The following is a 20448-nucleotide window of genomic DNA, read 5'->3' as shown; positions in this document are numbered from 1 at the left end:
CTTTCGTTTATCTCACACATGGTCAAGGAATTTATCCCAGCAACGCTTTGTTGCAACGAGAAGCCGGTTTCACGAGGATACCGTGGTTTGCCTTCGGGCTTATCTAATTTTTACTGGATTATTTTTATGTCATGTACCCATCGATGTTCAACTTGATCAAGAGAGCAGGTTGATTCATGAGGAATTCCAGTCTAACTTATATTGCTCTTGACGTCACTCCACAACAGTCATTGTAATCTTTATTTTTTACGCATATTTATTTCGCCCTTCTTAAAGTCAAAAATGACACTCCACTGCTCCAGTCAAAATCTATCTTTATAAATAAATAAAAGATCCTTGACAAGTATTCAAGGACACTTAAACATTAGTGTCCAATACACCATTTATCTTGTACGGCGCATAACCACCCCATTTTTTTTTTTTGTTGGATATTGAAATTAAATTATTTCACATGCATGCCTTAGCGATGGCGTAACAAGCGAAAACAGAAAAAAAAAATAGAAAAAGGAAAATAAGAAAAATAGAAGCCAACAAAAAAAAGCATGGAAATTTAGGGTGCGTTTGGCATGTTTCACCTTTTATTTCTTTCCAAACGCGAACAAATTGTTTCTTTTTTTGTTCGTTTCTGGAACAAAAGAAACACAACGCGTTTGGTGCGTTTATCTTGTACGGCGCATTTTTTTTTTTTTTTTTGTTGGATTTTTAAATTCCCTTAGCGATGGCGTAACAATGTTTAAAAAAAAAAAAAAAAAATAGAAACTTGTCAAGCCAACAAAAAGCAAAATTTAGGGTGCAAACAAGAAACACAAAAAGTTGTTTCTTGTTTCTTGAACAAAATCTAGAAACAATTCTCTTTTTTTTTTTTTTTTTTTTTCTTCTTCTTTTTCTTTCTTTTTTTTTCTTTGGCCGGTCCGCCGGCCTTGGCCATGGCGGCGACCGGCCGACGAGGGCCGGCGAGGCCGAGCTCGCCCGGCCCGCCGAGGCTCGGCCTCGCCGCCACCGCCCGTCGGCGTCGCCCGGTGGTGGCCCTGGTGAGGCTTGGCCTTGCCCGGCCACCGCCGCCGGCGTGCCGCCAGCGGTGGCCCGGCAAGCCTCGCCGTGGCCGGGCGAGGCCGCCGCCCTCGCCGCCCATGGCCGAGGCCGACGACCGGCCAAAGAAGAAAAAAGAAAGGGCGAGGCCGCCCGGCCCTCGCCGGCCATGGCCGAGGCCGGCGACCAAAAGAAGAAAAAAAGAAAGGGCGAGGCCGCGCCCTCGCCGGCCATGGCCGAGGCGGCGGCACCGGCCAAAGAAGAAAAAAAAAAGGCGAGGCCGCCGGCCTCGCCCGCAAAGAAGAAAAAAAGAAAAAAAGGAAAAATAAATAAGAAAAATAAGAAAGAAAATAGAAAAATAAAATAAAAATATTAAAAAATTAAAAGAAATAAAAAATTATACAAATTTACCAAACGTGTTTCTATTCTTTTTATATTTCTGAATGCAGTTTACCAAACGCATTTTTTTTTTTTTGTTCAAAAATTGTTCGCGGAATAAACATTTTTTTCTATTTCGCTAGAAATAATTTTTAAACGAAACGTTACCAAACGCACCCTTAACGTCCACACTTGACGGCTCACGGGAGGGATTGGCGGCTGGAGAATGTCGGGACCATAGGAGAATACGCATGGCTGGCTTCGCGAAGCAGGTGGCCGCATCCTCCGCCCTAGAGATCGAAGCCAAAGCAACAAAGGAGGCGCTGTTGTGGTCCTCGGAAGCTACCATCGCAGCAGAAACTTTCTGGTTTGCACGTGAAGCTCCCGACAGACAACAAATCTGTGGTTAGATTTGTTGCTGACTCAAGCCTCAGCCTTTCCTTGAAGAGCCTCTTTGAGGAGTGCAAAGAATTATTAACCCATTTAAAAGTTATCTCAGGAGCCCATTGCCCATTGGAAGCCAATCAAGCCGCATGTTGGACTGCCAAGGCCCACCGCCTGGGAATCCTTTCTTCTAATTGGCCATCAGTACCACCCCAATTTCTTTGGGATATTTTATGTATCGATTTTTTTCATCAACGCTTGTCATGTTCTGCCTCTGAATGAATGAAATCCGATGTTTAGATTCTTTCTTTTTTTAATAAAAAAGCCAAGAAAAATGGAAACTTTCTAAAAAAAAGGAAAACGAGTAGCCAAGTCAAGGCCCACTGGGCCAGGCCGATGTTTTGGGCCCGCGGGGGTCGCTGGCGATTTGACTCGAGCGAGTCGGCGACTCAAAGTTTCCTCCCAGACCGCGCTCCTTCATTTTTCCCGCCAGAGCGCCAACTTTCCCCAATTCAGCTGCACCGACAAACTCCTCTCTCTCTCTCTCTTCATTTTTCACTCTTCGATCGGGGTCGATCCGAGCGAAAGCGAGGTCGGCGAAGCGTGGATGGCGGCCGCGAAGCCGGGAAAATGCGTGATCGTCCGGCCGAAACCGGACCCCAAGAACCCCCAGAACGTCCTCCACATCGGGGGCGTGCCCGTGGAGTTCCCGTACCGGCCGTACGGGACCCAGCTCGCGTTCATGGGCCGCGTCGTGTCCACCCTCGACCGCGCCCTCCGCGACGGCCACTGCCACGCGCTGCTCGAGTCCCCGACCGGCACGGGGAAGTCGCTCTCCCTGCTCTGCTCGACCCTCGCCTGGCAGCAGAGCTACAAGTCCAGGGGCCCCGTCGTGAATCCCTCGCAGTCGAAGGCTGCTCCGGAGGCGCTGGTGGATCCCTTGAATTACGGCGGCGGATTCGTTCCCGAGGCGGAGCCTTCCGGTGAGTCTTCGATGGTAGCTTTAGGTAGGGGATAGAAAATGGGGGCGGCCTTCTTTGCTTGAATGCGTGAAACCTGGGAGAAATGTTGAATCTTGCCCACCAAGTGGGTGTTGCAGCAGACGGAGCTGATCATGGTACTCGGAACATGCGCATGTGTCTCTATCCAAGGGGGATGGGAACATTGATTTTTCTTTTCTTTGATTGAAGGCGGGGACTTTGATTGATTTGATATAGCTTCTGTTAGAATCTGTATCCAGTATGTAACCAATATGTTATTTTGATTAGGGAATACAGCAACAGGAAATCCAGAGCCGGTTCAGTCGGTACCGGATGGCAAGAGTAAAAAAAAGTCAATACCCACCATCTTTTATGCAACGTAAGTTCTTTTTTCTGGAATTACATGGGTGTAATCCTTAAGGTATTAGTAGTTATCTTGTAAGGACGGGGAAAAAAACGAGAAGGTTACAGAATGAAGAGAGCATATGGTGCACACGTCGGTTATGTTGACTGGAGTACCTAAATGTAGCAGCCATGCATGGTGATTGTGCAAATTGACCGTACTTTTGTTCTGTGCTAAAGTTTTTGGTGCTTATTTTGATGTGAAGTCGCATCGTGTTCTCTTCTTCATATGAATATAATGGCAATCTCAAATATTATTTTACTGAACTCCCAACCTTTATAAATTGGCTTTGCTCTACATAAGGAGGCGAATGTTCCGTGTGATGAGATACTCGGAAATGTTTTCTCCATGTATCTTCTAGAAATAAATTGGAGCATCGGCTTAGGGGATAGAACGTTCTTTGATGTTACATGATGACTGGCCCCAGGAGCTCACCAGCTGAGGTTTATTAAGCATTACTGACTAAATATATGATTTGGTGTTGTTTGAAAGGAGGACACACTCTCAAATTTCTCAAGTCATTCGGGAATATCGGAAAACTGCTTACCGGGTGCCAATGGCTGTTTTGGTAGGCTATCGCTCCTCACAACCCTTGTTTAGTGCTCAATGATGCGCTAGTCCTGAGAATTTCATTTTACAATGGTTCAAGATGCGAACATTCTTTCGTACTTCCCGTCCTCACTGCTTGAAAATGGGCAGATGGATTAGTCCTTTCATACAGCCTACCAGCTGCTGCGCTACCTCTCTGTTAATAGATTGAAGGAGCAGGCAGCCATAAATGTGTCCTTTCCACTGGCTACGTATAAAGCGCTTATAACCCCATTGTAACCTCCCCATGTTGTTGGATCCATGCTTTATTCTCGGATGCATGCAGAGATTGAGGACTGTATCTCTTTGTATCTAAATCAGAACATTGCAGCTGCACTTGGTGTTGCTTCTTCCTGAACATGACAATTAATTCTTGATTTAGAGATTCATTGAATCAAGAAAGTGTTGTTGCGAACTTATTGGAACAATAAAGATTAAAACTCTGTCCTGAACTTACTGGGTTTTGGAAATCGTTGTTCTTTTAGCATTCTTGTATCAATGAAATGTGAACAGCTTTTTTGTTTCCATCTACATCTTTTTTTCGTTTAGGCCTCTCGGAAACATTATTGCACAAATTCACAAGTCCGAGGGAAAGAGAACATCGATGAAGAATGGTGATGCTTTTATCCAAAGGGCATATGTTTATTTTTTCCTCCGTCTGGTCAAGTTTGTTTTATGTCTCTCTAAATTATGTTATTGGAATTTCAGCAAGATGCTTCTGCGAAATCGAGCTGGTGGATGCTGCGAATTCAAGTGAGTTTATACCCGTAAGTTCTTTTATTGCTTTCTGGACATGGAAAGAAATCACTAACTTGAAACTCTTTACAGAAATGCTCATAAAGTTAAAGCGCATCCTTCCCTTCAGAAAGGGGGTTGCCACGAGGCACATGACATAGAAGATCTTGTGAAAATCGGTCAAGTTGTGAAAGGTCCACTTCATGTTCCAAAAAACATTTCTTCTCTTGTCTCTCTCCTTGTCTCGATGACGTTTCTGAGGGAACATTGTTGCATTTCAGGCTGTTCATATTATGCAGCAACATCTATGGCAGGCGATGCACAACTTGTTTTCTGTCCTTATAGCTACATCATTAATCCAATTGTTCGGGGAGCAATGGATGTGGATATAAAGGGAGCAATCATAATTCTCGATGAAGCCCAGTATGTCATTTTGACTCCTGGTGTATTCGTCATACCACATAAGTCGGAAATAAAATGCTGAGAAATTTCAGCAGGCACAAAACATGTGAATTTGATCTTTCCATCAATTGTTGTTAAAAAGCACAACACATCTAGTAGATAAAATGTTGTTTATTGTGGAACTTGGTCCATATTGGCTTCTAATCTCATTTATAAAGCTGGTTGCTTTGTTGACAGCAATATGGAGGATATTGCTCGTGATTCTGGTAGTGTGGATATTGAAGAAGATGTTCTCCAAAGTATGCTAGACAGCTATTATTTTTTCTGTTTTAATGGTTGGTGTTGGTTGTAAACTTTTACATACTATGGCAGAGTTGCAGGACGAACTGGAGGGACTCTGCCCCGTCGATGCCATGATTTATAAACCTTTATGTGAAATCACACAGGTAATTATGTCGTTTTATTTAACTCATTCTACATAGCACCTCAAAAGATTTTGTTAAGAAACTGAAAGTACTGCAAATGCACAGGGCCTCATGAGTTGGATGGAGCAGAAAAAGAGTTCATTACAGAAGCGAGATTTTCAGCACTATGTCTCTTGGTGAGAAACCTCAGTTACTGTTTGCATTCTTACTGTCTTTTTTCTTTTTTGGCTTTTTATGCTTTACTATTTTTCTATCCATGGCCACTATTTAATAGAGAAAGTTGTCCCAAATGCGCTCAAAATGATTATAGTGCATGAAACACAAAGATCTCCATCTGTTCAACTTAAACAAGTCTATTGGTATTGCATGTGATGATTTATAACCACATATGTACTTGTTTTTTTGGAAATAGTCTATCAGTACTTGAGCAGCATGCTATGATACTTTTTTTTTATTTATGAAGACCCTTATGGGTGCTGTTGGCAAAATTGGCATTTGATGTCAACTAATATCTTCGAATACAGGTCTGCTTAGTTTCAGTATTGGTGTTTCCTTCATCGTCAGATTTTGTCTATTTAAGTTAAGAAAAAAATTCTAAGTATGATATGGATAGTCGTAAATGCTCTAAGAAATAAATTGCTCGTAGCTTGGCACACGAAGAGTGACCTTACTTACCATATTACACCTCTATGCTGACTTAAGAGATGGAATTCCATTGCATCTTCAGTAATCAAGGAGATTTTTTCTGGCTTGGTCCTGAGCTGTTGCTGCTATGATTTTTTCTCAGTTGGACGGGTGATAATGCCGTGAGAGAGCTTCAAGAGGCTCATATATCACAGCAATGCTTCCCAATTTTGTTAGATTGTGCTACAAAGGTTCTATACTATTTAGATTTTATACATGCATTATTAGACATATAAATTTATTTATTATTGACTCAAGTATTCTACTTAAGGCAATTAAAGCTGCTACAGATTTAGAGTCTGAAGAGCCCCATTTAAGTGGCCTGTCTGTGATCACGCTAGAAGGTTCAGTTTCTTGTCTCTACTAAAATTGAGCTGGCTCGTTGAGCAATTTTTCTTGCAACATTGCGGATTGACATCAGCAATTTGTCACAGGGCTATTCTCCACACTAGCTTTTTTTTTCTCTCGAAATGGGGGTCATACATTTGATTATCAGCTTGCTCTGCAGCGGTATATTAAGCGAGATAAAAGTGAGTATTTAGTATTCGACAGTCTTTCTTCAATCTGCAGTATGCTTATGCAGTAGCAAAGTCTGGAAATTGTCTGATACTGAGTTTAAATGTCTGGACAGAAAAGTGATTTGTAGATGACATTGGCATAAAGGCCATTTATTATTGTTCTATTTTCCTTGATTTATGAGTCAATCATGTCAGTTGGAGCTATTGTTGTCGCAATTCAACCCTTCTGCCGGAAGGTTTTAGAAACATGTTCATAGAGATGTACGTGTGTGTGTGTGTGTGTGTGTGTGTGTGTGTTGATATAAATATGAATATATTTGTATATAAATTTTTTTTCTATGTAATGGCACCTCTGAAAATACTGCAATTAGTAAAATCTAGGGTGCGTTTCCTGAATTTGAGGGGCAACAAGTGGATGGGCAAGCATCAAGCGTGATTCAATATTTATAATTACTGAGTTAATTATTTTAATTGTAGTAAAGCACAATTTTTTTTGTACTGATGTTGCCGTATCATATTTGCTGTGCTTATTTGATGTTTCAGATAGTATTAAATGCTCAGGTACTTACTTTTCTAAGACCAGATGTCACTAAATGCAGAACAGGGTATTGGCTACCCGATACACAGTTTTAATTTGTGGTGCTTAAATCCAGCAGTGGTGTTCAAAGACCTTGCTGATCTCTCCTTGTCGGTAATTTTAACATCAGGGTAAGCAACTCTGCTTGGCATTTTCCTTTTACAGATAAAAGACTGTAGCAATAACTGCATCTAGAACTATAAGTAGCAAGCATTCTCACACATGATGAGAGATGGAATTCACAAACTAATTGTTAGGCTTGTCTTTATTTATGTTCTCTTTGGAAGTCCCTTGTGATAAATGTTATTCCCCATTCTCTATAGCACACTATCACCAATGACCTCCTTCTCAACTGAGCTGGGTGTTCAATTTGGCACTTGTCTGGAAGCTCCACATGTGATCAACGTCAAATCACAGGTGCCAGCCATGTTTTCCTGTGCCTCGAATGTGGTCGATTACTCTGCGTGTGTTGACAATGACAATGATCAAGCTTTTCTCCTTTTGGCAGGTATGTGCTGCTGTAGTTTCAACTGGACCCGAAAATTATCCTTTGAACGCGAGCTATAAAACAGCACATGTGTTTGCATTCCAGGTAACCTGTGCTTCTTGCTTTTGGCCTTCTCAATCTATTGTAGCTCCTCACCTAATATATCACCAAGGAATTTTCTCCTATCATTTTGTAGGATGCACTTGGCAAAACTTTGGAGGAAATTTTTAAGGTTGTTCCAGGTGGATCTCTTGTGTTCTTCCCAAGTTACAAGCTGATGGAAAAACTATGTAGTCGATGGCGTGAAACAGGTCAATGGTTGCGGCTAAGTGCGCAAAAGTCCCTCTTTGTGGGTAAGCCTTTCATATTAGCTGTTCTTCGGTTCCCCTTTTCGGTTTATCTTGCAACTCCTAACCAGTCTTGCTGCCATATCATTACAAAATTTTGTTTCCTTGGTGCTACGCTTGGACTTCTTGGAACTTCAACTACCCAGTTATTTTTTGTTTTGTTTGTAAATTCTTTGCTAATTCTGTGCACACAGAACCAAGGGGAGGGAACCAGGAAGGTTTTGAGCCAGTTTTGAAAGGTTATCATGATGCAATTCGCCAAGGAAATAAAGTTGTTGCTGATAAAAATAGAAGAACTAAGAGGCTAGAACATACCCAGTCCAGTAAAGTGGGGTCCTCAGGAGAATTGAAGAAAGGAGCTGCTTTCCTTGCAGTTTGTCGAGGAAAGGTATCAGTCCTCTAAAAATCTGAAGGATCAATGAGATTAAATTTGAAGTGACTTAAACATAAGAACATAACTGGCATTTTTCTCCATAGTCAAAGATTCTGCCTTGTAATGAAATGAGAAGGATGTTTAGAGATCAAAAGTCAAGGAGTTGGAGGAAAAGACAGGAAGTGGCATATTCTAATGGATATGTCTGACGTGTTATAAAGAAAATGCAAATAAATTTTAGTTCCTATATTTGTCTCCAGGGTAATGCTAATTAGAACTTCTCATTCCGATTCACATTATTACCATTGCATGTAAGATTATCTGAATCTGATACTTGCAGGTTTCGGAGGGAATTGATTTTTCTGATGAAAATGCCCGTGCGGTTGTATCCTCAAAATTTTTTTCCCAAATGTATGCCACTTTTATGTCCACAATTTCCTCTGATAGTTGTCAGTAATGTCAAAATCGATTCTCACCTCTGATTCCTTAACTGTCTAAGATAATTGTTGGCATTCCATTCCCCAATGTGTAAGTGCTAAACTTTCTCATTACAAGATCAGCTAATTGCAATGTGCTGATTGATGCTAGCTTCTTATCAGGAATGACATCCAAGTTGCATTAAAAAAGAAATATAATGACACTTATAAGTCATCGAAAAACCTTCTGGGTGGAAGTGAGTGGTACTGTCAACAAGCCTTTCGTGCTCTAAATCAGGCTGCAGGTACATTTATGTCATGGATAGTGTTTCCACTGATCTAACAGTTTCTATATGTCTATGTTCATCTTGAGAAACCTTTTGTACATTTGCATTATCTCATTGGAAGTTTTGGTTCTGTGTTTTTGCGTTTAATAGGATCACTAACATTTTCTGTAGATGAAAGCATTACATTGTCTTACTTCTTTGCAGGCCGCTGCATAAGACATGTGCTTGATTATGGGGCCGTCATTTTGTTAGGTAAGTGTTCTGCTTCTAAGTTTTAATAGGCTATCAACAGTGCTCTTAGACCCAGACCAGACTCACTGAACCGGGAACCGGAGCATGGTCCGGTTTCTGTGAGAGAATTGTAGTGGTCAAGAACTGGTCAAACCTGATGTGGAATCCTGTTCAACCGGTTAACCCAGTGCAACTCACAATTTGAACCTTTGTTCACTTGGAAATGCACTTGGGACACTTTCCACTTGTCCATTGACTCTTTTTAGGCATACGACTACGGATTATATTACTCGTTATTTAAAAATAAGTGAACTTGAATAGATAAGGCAAAGGGATTCGATCCCCTTAAGACGAAAGGAGTTCAAACAGTTCAAAAGCCTGTTGAACATGTTCCTGAACTGTGGGGCATACTAGTTCTCTGACGGGGCCAGGATTAAGACCATTGACCATCAATGACAGTATATGATTGTTTTTCTCAGTAGATTGGTTTTACATGTTGGAAATCTGATTCATCTGATATAGTCATCCCACTCAGAGAATTATTACAAATTATTTGAGTAGATACAAAAGAGTTGGTATGTAACTGTGTCAGAACTGACTATAGCTTGTAGGGAGCACTGTGCTTTTATGAAGGTATATCTCCTCGCGATGGAGGATCACAACTATCTTATATCCTTCAGTGTTGTCATCCGTCTACTTTTTCTCCTTTTCCCAATAGGGAAGGGCTGAAATGTGCGACTGCCCTATTCAGCCATCTATACAGCATCCTTCCTGCTTTAATCAGGCTGACAATCTTCATTTAAAAGGTTCTCACACTTCAATGGTTGGCAACCTCATTCATGGATTGGAGATGCATGTCTTAGCCTCACATGATACATTTTTATCCAAGACTATATAGTTATTCTGATTATAAATGTAATGGGCCAATCAGAAATGAACTAATGCTAAATGCATACTTTCCCCCCAACTTAATAGATTTTTTGGGTGAGAAACCATTGACACCTGTCTCCTGTCAAATAGGTTAATTGTAGAACCTGACGATACTAGGAGGAAGCAGTGGCTTTGAACTAATAATAGTATTAGCCTTGATATTATTGAGGATATTGCAGCTCCAGATATGACTTTTCGTAGTTTCTATTCTTGTGTCACTGCCATCAGCACTTTATTAGCTCACTGGAAAATGATGCAATCTTTAGGTAGTCTAATTATGAATTTAGTGATTATGTAAGAAATTATATTTTGAAAGCAGATGAACGCTATCGTGAAGAAAGGAACAGAGCTTATATTTCAAAGTGGCTCAAGAAATCCTTCAATCTGTACGAGTCCTTGGATGCATCACTTGAGGGTTTAAAATCGTTCTTCGGAGATGTCAGGGTATAATGCAATTCATGTCTACTTTTCTGGCTCTAACTTTTGCTGCTTTTGTCTATAGTCAAATGAACAATGGAATCAGCCAACTAGCAAGTAAATGATTCTTCTCATTTTGCTTACAGGAACAGGTTGGTGATAAAACCATGGATACGGTACCAGGTTCTTGCATGGATCCGGAGAATGCTTCTTTCATCAAGCAAAGTAAGCTGCTTGCTAGAAAGAATAATCCAGGTGATTCTGATTGTGTGGAACAGAAGCCAGTTTCTGATTCAAAGCAAGAGGTTGCTTTCATCCAGCTAACAAGTCAAGGAAATGTCAAATCAAATCCCCTCCAAACAGCTGTTATGGATTGCGACAAAAAGAGAGTATATATAGACCTGGACTATGATTTTGAGGAAAAGAGGTAAACTTAAAAAACATATACTCATTAGGGAATGCTTTGCAAAGTTACTCTCAAATCTTGCACTGTGAAGTTTTGTTCTCAAACTAACAGCTCACGTCATTCCATAGACTTCCCAGGATAAAATAATAGAACATCTTCTTTTGTAAAAGTCACTCTGGACTAGTTTCCTATAAGATGATAAGCTTCATCTCTCTGTTTCCATTTTAAGCAGGTGCCATACAGCATGCAGCAACGAGTGTTGTGAGGATCCTGAAGTATCCCTCGTGAAGGAGACACATGATATATATAGCAGCTTTGCCTCTCATGCTGGGGGATCTCTTTCTAAGGATAACACTTCACCCTCCTCACTAATTCAGTCTTCCATTGATTTCCCAGATCAATTGTCACCTCATTCAGTGTCCTTATCAGATCATGGCAAAGCTCATTCTGTAACTCATTGTTCCGTTGTTATAACTCCTCAAAGAGAAGCTGCAAGCGGAACCTTTGGCTTGAACTCAGAGATAGAAACTCTGTGCTCGAGTGTCAATTCTCATGCACAAAAAAGGAGAAAGTTCATATCTTCTCCATTAGCTGGCACTGTCATGGATGAATATTCAAATGCTCTCAACACCAACAAGACCAGATTGTATAGTTCAACAGAAATGTCAACAACCCATGGAGATGCTAATCGGAGAATCAAGTTTGATTCTGAAAATGAAACTGCAGAACGGATGTGCAAGAAATCAAGTGTCACTTCATCATTCCAAATTACTGATCATGTCATAGCTGCGGGGTCTTCTTGTCCTGCTGGGGACAAGAGACTCCAGATTTCTTGTTCTCTTTGCAGAGCCTCCTTTGGTCTTCCGGAGAGCAATTTCTATGTCCCATCCTCACCAACCTCACTGTCCAAAGTCCACTTGGCAAAACTGGTCAAAGAAAAGATTGGAGCTGGCAATGTATGCACATCAATGGGAATACAAGTGTTAATAACCGATATTTCGTCAGTAGCTCAGCAACTCTGGGTTGATACTTCTGATGGACATCAAGGACAAGCTACTTGGTGCGAAGAAGATGGTTGTGTGTTCAAGACCATCTTTTGCCCATTTTGTAGTTCACCTGGAACTTGTCTTGGTGTGCGGGTCATGGCAACTGATGCTTCTAATATTGGCTTACTCAACAAGGTAGGTTCCAATTAAAACCTATGAATTTCTCGTAGTATCTTAACTTGGCATTATGTGTATTGTAAATGGCTTTCTGGGATCTCAATTTTGGCGTGCCACTATGAGGCCCTTTGTTTTCTATTTTGTTTCTGACAGTCGAATAATTTTGAGGTGCAGATCCTGTTTTTTGCCAATCAATTGGAAATTAAGGAGCTTAAATCAATGGAGGACTGTGACAAAAAGGTGAGTTCAGTGTATGGCTTGTCAATGGTTCCATTATTCAAGTATAATGTACCTCACATAGGTTTGGTATCTTGATTATGCTATGCTAGCATTAGAAATCTCCATATTCCATTTGAGCCCACAAAAAACAAATAAATAAAAGTTCCAAGCAGAATCAGTATTTTAGTTTTTGATTTTTTTCTAAGATTAATTTAGATTTACTTTGGTTTATTAGGTCCGTAAGTAAGATTTGCTGTGTACATTTTTCCAAAGATTGTTTTGCAATCTGAGTTAGGTTTTAGCCGTAAAATGTAGTTTTTTGTGAGTGACAGTTTTCATCCCATAGTCTGCTTATTGATTTGGTAAAATTCCTGCTTAAATGTACGTAGACACTTGGCAGCATGCAAAATCAGAAAAAACCTTTTAGACATGTTTGGTTCAACTAGTCAGATTCCAACTTAAACAGCTTTCTAGTGTCATTCTTTTCAAACGTTAAACAAAGCGGATAAGACCATTAAGCCAGAAACTCTGCCTTGGATCAATTTTATTTGGTTTTGGAGTGGTGGCCTTCGGTTGTTCTTGAGCACTATGAAGGAGCATTTTGACAAGAAAAAAGATTACCGGTTAGGGGGCTCTTCTTTTTTGAATTGTATGATCTAGAACAGTAGAACTTGCCCTATGGACTGTTAATTGGCAGTTCTCTGCGAAATTGCAGGTGGGAGTAAAATCCTCAGACCATGCTGAGAATGATGCTTTAAAGTCCATAGAGAAATTTGCATACAGTCCTAAAAAGGTGAACTCTGGAGGCTGGAGGACAACGAAGTCTAAGGTCAGAAACATGCATCTGCTTTTACTAAGTTAAAATGGTATTCTGGCTGTTTGTTAGAAGAAAAAGACGCATAAATCCTTTGTAATTGGCAGTTGCGGCTTCCGAGGAGACCACTGCTTTCTGATTGGGCAGAATGATCCAACGGCTTGGCTGGTTCTCATTTGGCTACAGTATAAACTGTGAGGTGTCTGATCAAATGAATTCGAAGGTGATCTCCTAGAGATTTAGAGATGGGAATGATCTGTCCTGATAATTTGATGAGGTCAACCAGCGGCTGGACAGCCAGGAAAGCTATGCTTACCTGGATCATTGCGTTTCACCGCAACTTCACTGAGATTGCAGAGATATATTTAGCCGTTGCTTGGTTGTTTGCCTTAATTTATTTTTGGGGAAGTGACCGACTTTACCATACTTAAGAAGCATGTCAAGTTCTGCTCCACAGAGATACCTGTTGGCTTGTGGCATGAGAAAGCCAGTTCGAGCAGAGGAACATCAATCGGATGCCAAAGACAGCTCGCATGCAAGTGGGAAATGTTCAAAATAAAAGGTTGTGTAAATGGTGACCTTTAGGAAACTGCAAACACAGGGGTTCGTTTCTCGAGGCATTGACCAAGAGGATTTCAAATTATACATCACAAACTCAGGGCATCTTTCGAGCTTGGCACTCGGATGTCTAGGGGGAATGTACAGCGGAGCCTACTCATCTCGCGAGTGCGGTCTTGTCGATATTATTTCCCCCCATCTTGGGGTTATTACTCTCCAATGTACCGATAAAGTACTATAGTTCTCCTTTCCTTAAGTCAGATCCTAAAAGCAGGTTTTGCAATTAGTAGGCAGTGCTTACCTTGGAGTCCTAAAGTTTTTGTTCTCTTTTCACGTCTGGACTCATTTTCTGAGACTAAGGGGCGTGTTATTTTCAATACCTTCCTTCGTGGGTTAATTTCGCCTGGCAAAACATCGAAGAAAATTCGCTTGTGACGCGCGAGCCTGTCCTCCACATTTTGTACGCTATATAAAGCGTAAAATGTGCAGGGAGATTGCTGGAAGGCTGCAAAATTAAAATCGATTTCACGAAGAATTCCACTATTGTTTATTATAACGAGAAAACCCCTGCACCAAGCATTCAGTTTTCAGGCCTACCTAGAGAAAGCCATGGCTATACTAGAATACCTCTTTTTCTGCTTTACATAAAATCTTTCGGCTTTACATAAAGTCTACGCGTGCCATTTAAGTACAGATGCTCAAAAACAGTGGTCCTCTTCGATCCTTGCGATTCTAGCAGATGCAAAGTGCACCGCACTCGGCCACCGAGTGGTTTTCACCTAGGTCGCACGCTACTTAATCGCCAGTGCCAGTGCCAAGTCCTACCAATTACATCTTCTCAAAGACTCTTGTCAAAGAGGTACTATTTTGGCAAATAGACAAAGTTCACATGTAACCATAACCGAGAAAACAGTGCATAAGCAAATACTCGGGAGAAACCATTCAGATCCTCCTCCGTGAACCGTTACATACCAACAATCCCCACCGCATTAATCATTTCACTTTTCCAGACAAAAAGTCGACAGAAACCAAACTCAATCTGCCCACAGAGGTTAGGCTTGATGCTGATGATTTTCCTACATATATTTCATCCTCGTTTAAGATTTTTTATAAACCAACATAGCATATGCATCACAATCATTCAAAGACTAAAATACTAATAGCTGCATATTGGATTTCACCAAAAAGATGCAGGCCTAGAGATTATAGCTAAAGCTTTGATCATGCACACAAAAAGCTGTCGAAACTTAACTTCAATCCAACTCATCTGGAGTGATCACAATTCCACGGTCAAAAGCTTATTTAACATCACCAAAACAACATTTATCAATCAGTAAAACAATCATTCCATTGCATTTCTTGCTTCGGAAACAAACATGCAGCAGATAGCATGCATAACTAGCAATATTGCCAATAAAACTAGGACTAACTCTACAGTGGAGTAAATTTGAAGTCAAATATAAGAAGGAAAGTACCACCTGGATAAAATCACAAATCGAATTTACTTAATGATAGCTCTACACAATATAAAAGCCCCCATCTAAAAGTCATCAAGGCACAATACAAGTCGCTGTGCTCTCCCCCTTCCACAAGTACTTGTCTTCATTCCTCAAAGGGAACAAAATCAGAGGGCACCAAAAAAATAAATGAGCATCGAACTACAGATGCCTTGACAAAAGATAGCTAAACCGCTTTTTGATGACCTAGATAAAAACTATCTTCCCTTCCCAGATGTCTAATCATCGTCCTCATCCTGCAATCAGCAAAAAAAATAGCGAATCACTAACTATAAGGCTGGAAAGTGAGGAATTCATTACAATGACAGAGATTCAACTCACCTCCTCGCTGCCATCTTCATCTTCCTCCTCATTGTTCACCTCGGACATAGATTTCTCAGACTCCTCTTCATCTGCTTTGGTACCTTCAGCCTGGTTGCCACAAGTGCAATTAACCCAGTGAGCATAACACTAAAATGGTCATAAAAAAGACTTTCTTATACCACTGAGAAATAGCTACGCATATACAGCCTATCAATTCGCGTACTTGTCTTTTGTTGTAAGCTTTCATGGTCTTCTCATACTCAACCTTCCTTTTCTCGGCCTTGGCGATGTAAGGAGCTTTCTCCTGCAATTTTCATAGCCAATTTTAGCTCATTTAGAATCATGTTCGCAAATAGATTAAATCATAAACTCCACATCCCACTTGACAACAGCAACTCCAGAAATCAATCGACTCGAGACTCCAACTAACTCCACTTACATCATCAGACAACGACTTCCACTTGTCTCCCCCAGCTTTGCCAACCTTTAACATAATTACAACAGACAAAAGAACGTCATAAAACTAAAGCACCAGCATCTACCGCGATAAACAAAAAGTAACTGTTAGGGCCTGGAGGATGGGAAGGGGCAGATCCACTCACAGCAGCAACGGATTTATTATTAGGGTGTTTCTCCTTGTACTGCTTCCTGAACTCTTCCCTACAATAGTTAAGAGTCGAGTCAACACATCACGGTCCTATTCCAGAAAAAAGTTCCGAGACATGCTTCTGCTTTGACCACGTAATTCCAGCTAAATCAACAGGTTGACTTTTCTCAGATGAACCAGTTTAGCATACAAAAGTACAAAAAACCCTAAAAGAGAAAACGTCTTATGCAGGGCGAAAAACCTTCAAGACGTCCGGACAAAATCAAAGCACATCAAAGACCGCGTTATTAGGCTTACATGAAGACGAAGAAGGCACTGGCAGGCCTCTTAGGCTTGTTAGGATCCTTCACCTTCTTCTCCTTCTTAGTCACTTTCCTCTTGTTCACCGAAAGCCTACACAAACCGCACATCGCATCGAAAAAAAATCACTCCGACAGTCGCCACAAAAACACATACATCCGCGCGAGCGATTTCCATCCCGATCGCTCGACGAGCGAAACAGATCTTAGATCTGGAACCGACCGGAAGCTACGACGACCGAGAAGTATTCGGCGAATCGAGCAGGAAAGGAAAAAAAAAAACCGAAGTAAAAGGGAGGAGGCGGCGATTGAAACTCACGCAGCGTTCCTCGACTGCGACTTCGAGTTGCCTCCCTTCATGGCTGAAAACCTGCAAAAGCCAAAACGAACGCCGGCCTGAGCAAAGAGCGGGGCCGGAGCAATGGACGCCGGAGAAAAAAACGCAATACGATTTCTCGAAAAACCGATCGGGAGCGCGATCGAGCTTACCTCGACGACGACGACGACCCTTTAGGGTTTCCTCGCGGAGAGAATAGAGAGAGAATGGGGGAAATGGGAATGGGCTTGGAGGAGAGGCCGGAAGGCGGAAATAATAAAGAGGGAGGGGTTAAATCGTGAAATCAGCGCTCGGAGGGTTTCGGCGGGATTTCAAATATTCTTTTCGCCACGTCATCGATCCGCGTCCTCGGCCTCAATTGGGCGAGCTCCTCGCCCCGCCTCGTTTCCTTCTTCATGGGGTGCTGTTTTGCCCTGTGTTTTTTTTGCCTTTGTGCTTCTTGTGCTTGGTGAATCCGGCGTTTTGGGGGCGAGGATGGGCTGGATTTCCATGGCGTTTTTTGGTTTCGAGCCCAGTCGTGTGCCCGCGTTCGTCTTGTGATGTGATGCTGCGGTGTTTAATTTTATAGTTCGTGATATATGGTGAGGTAATGATGTAATCATCTCTTATCTAGTAAACCGTTTCGAATCAATAATACGTGTATTTTAATTAAAAAATACATTAAAAAAATATTGTTAATACTCTGAAAAATCTCAAACTAATACAAATTTACTCAAAACTATTTTTTTTACCACCAAAACCCAAAATTAATATATATTTGACAAATTTACTCCAAACTAATACACCTATAACAAATTTACCCATGTTAGTTTTCATTAAATTTTATTGTCAAATTATAAAATTAAATAACATATGACAGTTGACTAGTATACTAATTTAAGATTTTATGTCCCACTTGTCACAATTTACAATTTTTTAAATTTTTTTTGTATTAATCCAATTTAGCGAAGTATATTTGTTATAATTTTACCAGTTTTTGGTTTTTTACAGTTGAATAAATTAATTTATTGTAAAATTGTCATAAATATATTAATTTATGGTTTTTTATAGTTGGTTTGAGTAAATTTGTCACGAGATATATATCGGTTTAAGGTTTTTATGGTTAAAAAAATAGTTTGGAGTAAATTTGTCACAGGTATATCAGTTTTGAGTTTTTTAGAATATTAACCCTAAAAAAAAAATGCCAAAAATCAAAGTAATGCGTGAGTATCGTCTCCTTGTTTCAATGCTTGAATGGAGACATTTTCAGATTGAGATAACAACACAAATGATTCATAAATTTTGATTCATTGTGTAATATGGTATTTAAACTTTTGATTTATTCGATAGATTCTTTAAAATGTGGGTACATATTCGATTTAATCCCTAGACAATACGAAAATATTTGATATTATTCTTCTATTGATCGGATTTATGGATGACATCAAAATATTTCCATAATTTTCGTGAATTAAATTGAATTTGTATAAAATGTTCAACTACCATATTAAACATATTAAAACTTTATGGATAATATTGCACATTAGGTTAAAATTTATGGATTGTGTTAAATAAACTAAAAATTAAATTATCACATTGCATATTGAGTTAAAATTCAAAAACTATTTGTATCATTTTTCTTCTATCAACATTGCATTTGTGTTCTCGAGAGATGTTTGCTTATTTCAATGTCTGTCAAGTCGATGTTTATTTTTCTTAAGCCGACTCTTAAATCAAGAGCGATTCAGTTGTGGCCAGTAAAGCAAGTATAGATTGTAAATTATGAAAGCGAGGAACGAGAAGACTAAATCGGATCAGTTTTGATTTTGTTCGACATTTGACTACCTTCTATCCAATCGACATTGCAATGCTCGGGTGAACTTAGGAATTGTGAGGTGGCTTCTAATTTCTAGACCCCCTGCATCTTTTAAATATTACACCTGAAAAATTATTAATTTTCGATTTAACACAACGGACCCAAAACTTTCTAAAACGTACAAGTAGTAGCGTGCTCGATCAATTGGATATAACTTTTCATAATATCTCAAAACTTAACTTTTTACCGTCTTTAAAATTATGGGAAGAAAGTAATAGGCAATAAAATAGAAGTAGTAGCGAATGGAATTTGAAAAATGACTCTGTAAACTCAGGAAAAAAACGCTTTGTTTGGGGGGGAATGTACAAGTTCACTAGCGTGAGGACTTTATCGTACAAAAAATGATCAAATCGGGGATTAGATTGAAGGGAGATAATGCTTCCAAGATGGAAAATAAATATCTTAGTCGGTATCAATAAAAGCTGTTCCGCTCGCCCACCGAATATGACAGACGTTTTGCATCGGTCAACACTCCACCATGAGTCTGCAATCAGAGCTTTTAAGGCTGCTGATTGACTCTTTTAACATCGTTATTATGTCGTCGCTTTCTCTTTTCCCCTGGAGAATGATGGCGCACCGCCCGGACACCTGCCCTAAACTTTTCTTTTCTTTTCTCGAAACCTCGACCAAAGTTCAGAAGACACGGAAATTGCACCGGTTGGGCCATTTTTAGATAACCACGATAAAATATTTTCGTAAAATTGATCCTCCGTATCATTTTAAACCGTTCAATTTTTACGAAATAAATAAAGCATTAGAGAAAATTTAAATTGCCATGTAAATCAATGACCCGTTCAAATGAAGCCATTCTCATTTTAACTCTGTCGTACCACGGGCCGACGGATGCTTCATTATCTCGTTAACCCAACCTCCATGTCTTTTCTTTGTCTTCCGATAGATAAGCGAAATTGAAATGGTTTGCTATTCAAAAAGTTACTATAATTATTAGTTATTATTATCATAGTCGTTACTATGTAGTCAAAATTGAAACTGAAAAAGCATTCACTTTTGTGCTCACATTGTGCAACATGATTGTGTTGCATGACCTATGTTTATGCATCCGCGTTACTCTTTAGCAATTTGTCACCCTTAAAACACCTACCAGCTTGTTAATTTTCAATTTTAATTTAAGGCTAGGCGAGAAGGAAATGTCCATTCGACCAAAAACATAGATTAATTAAAAGATAAAACATCTCGAAGTCAATTTCTACTGTTCTTCCCAAACGTTTATCTCCCTCGACTTATCTTATTTATTTTAAATTCGAAAAAGAAAAAAAATAAAGATAAAGTATCTTCAAATACACAATTAATCCGTTTTATTTGGCGTTACTTCAAAAAGTGAATATATTGTATTAAATCGATCTCGATATCCGGCATTCTGATCAATGAGTTGGCTAACATGCAAGGGATTTCCCCACGTGAGTATTAAAATAAAAACCTCGAACAACTATAAAAAATATCATGGGTTTATTTTAGTATCAGTATCATAACAGCACATTTTGCCCTTTTTCAAAGCTCCGTTTCTTAAATAGAAAAAAAAAAAAAAAACCTATTTCTTTGCACCACAACAACCTATTTGTCAATGAAAACCTATTTATCATTCACTGGTAAAACCTATATCATGCAATTTTAAGATGATTTAAATATTAACTATTGTTGGACTTGTTAAAAATGAAGTCTCAAAGTCTCATCCACATATCGTGCCCCATTCCTCCTAGACTGAACTCACCTAGAATTTGCTAGATTTTTACCTTCAAGAGAAAGATCGAGTCTATAGTA

At 39.8% G+C, this 20448-nt stretch overlaps 2 protein-coding genes across 3 annotated transcripts; one reads left to right on the top strand and one right to left on the bottom strand.

The window, feature by feature from the left end:
• Positions 1-2285: 2285 nt before the first annotated feature.
• On the top strand, positions 2286-14128 carry LOC104450325 (Fanconi anemia group J protein homolog). Of its 2 annotated transcripts, XM_039315336.1 has the most exons (29): positions 2286-2774; positions 3060-3150; positions 3667-3742; positions 4312-4376; positions 4471-4515; positions 4591-4691; positions 4779-4920; positions 5137-5198; positions 5272-5345; positions 5430-5500; positions 6112-6199; positions 6280-6352; positions 6443-6538; positions 7126-7234; positions 7427-7520; positions 7612-7695; positions 7787-7943; positions 8132-8325; positions 8651-8695; positions 8810-8838; positions 8910-9031; positions 9218-9265; positions 10494-10618; positions 10738-11018; positions 11230-11405; positions 11439-12178; positions 12335-12400; positions 13095-13208; positions 13301-14128. In XM_039315336.1, exons 1-29 carry the CDS (start codon positions 2399-2401, stop codon positions 13343-13345), a joined length of 3789 nt encoding a protein of 1262 aa, XP_039171270.1. In that variant the 5' UTR covers positions 2286-2398; the 3' UTR covers positions 13346-14128. The 2 variants fall into 2 exon arrangements, with proteins under 2 accessions (XP_039171270.1, XP_010063138.2); XM_010064836.3 differs by having other exon boundaries at positions 11230-12178.
• Positions 14129-15188: 1060 nt separating this feature from the next.
• On the bottom strand, positions 15189-17123 carry LOC104450324 (high mobility group B protein 3). Its single transcript, XM_010064835.3, has 8 exons — positions 16967-17123; positions 16797-16847; positions 16476-16571; positions 16174-16231; positions 16011-16055; positions 15795-15875; positions 15590-15679; positions 15189-15504 (listed from the first exon to the last, which is right to left on the bottom strand). The coding sequence occupies exons 2-8, from the start codon at positions 16835-16837 to the stop codon at positions 15487-15489; spliced, it is 429 nt and encodes a 142-aa protein (XP_010063137.1). The 5' UTR covers positions 16838-16847; positions 16967-17123; the 3' UTR covers positions 15189-15486.
• Between the last annotated feature and the right edge of the window lie 3325 nt (positions 17124-20448).

This window comes from Eucalyptus grandis, chromosome 6 (genome assembly GCF_016545825.1).
Source record: "Eucalyptus grandis isolate ANBG69807.140 chromosome 6, ASM1654582v1, whole genome shotgun sequence".
Taxonomy (NCBI): domain Eukaryota; kingdom Viridiplantae; phylum Streptophyta; class Magnoliopsida; order Myrtales; family Myrtaceae; genus Eucalyptus; species Eucalyptus grandis.
The sequence above is the reverse complement of the archived record's forward strand: the minus strand, read 5'-3'. Positions and strand labels throughout refer to the sequence as shown.

Excerpts from the sequence above, each read along its gene's own strand:
- LOC104450324 (XM_010064835.3), bottom strand. The coding sequence starts at position 16,837 with ATGAAGGGAGGCAACTCGAAGTCGCAGTCGAGGAACGCTGC. Across the intron at positions 16,232-16,475 it reads AGTGCCTTCTTCGTCTTCAT|GGAAGAGTTCAGGAAGCAGT; the intron begins GTAAGCCTAATA and ends TAACTATTGTAG. Across the intron at positions 15,876-16,010 it reads GGAAGTCGTTGTCTGATGAT|GAGAAAGCTCCTTACATCGC; the intron begins GTAAGTGGAGTT and ends TGAAAATTGCAG.
- LOC104450325 (XM_010064836.3), top strand. The coding sequence starts at position 2,399 with ATGGCGGCCGCGAAGCCGGGAAAATGCGTGATCGTCCGGCCGAAACCG. Across the intron at positions 6,353-6,442 it reads GTCTGTGATCACGCTAGAAG|GGCTATTCTCCACACTAGCT; the intron begins GTTCAGTTTCTT and ends AATTTGTCACAG. Across the intron at positions 10,619-10,737 it reads CGTTCTTCGGAGATGTCAGG|GAACAGGTTGGTGATAAAAC; the intron begins GTATAATGCAAT and ends TTTTGCTTACAG.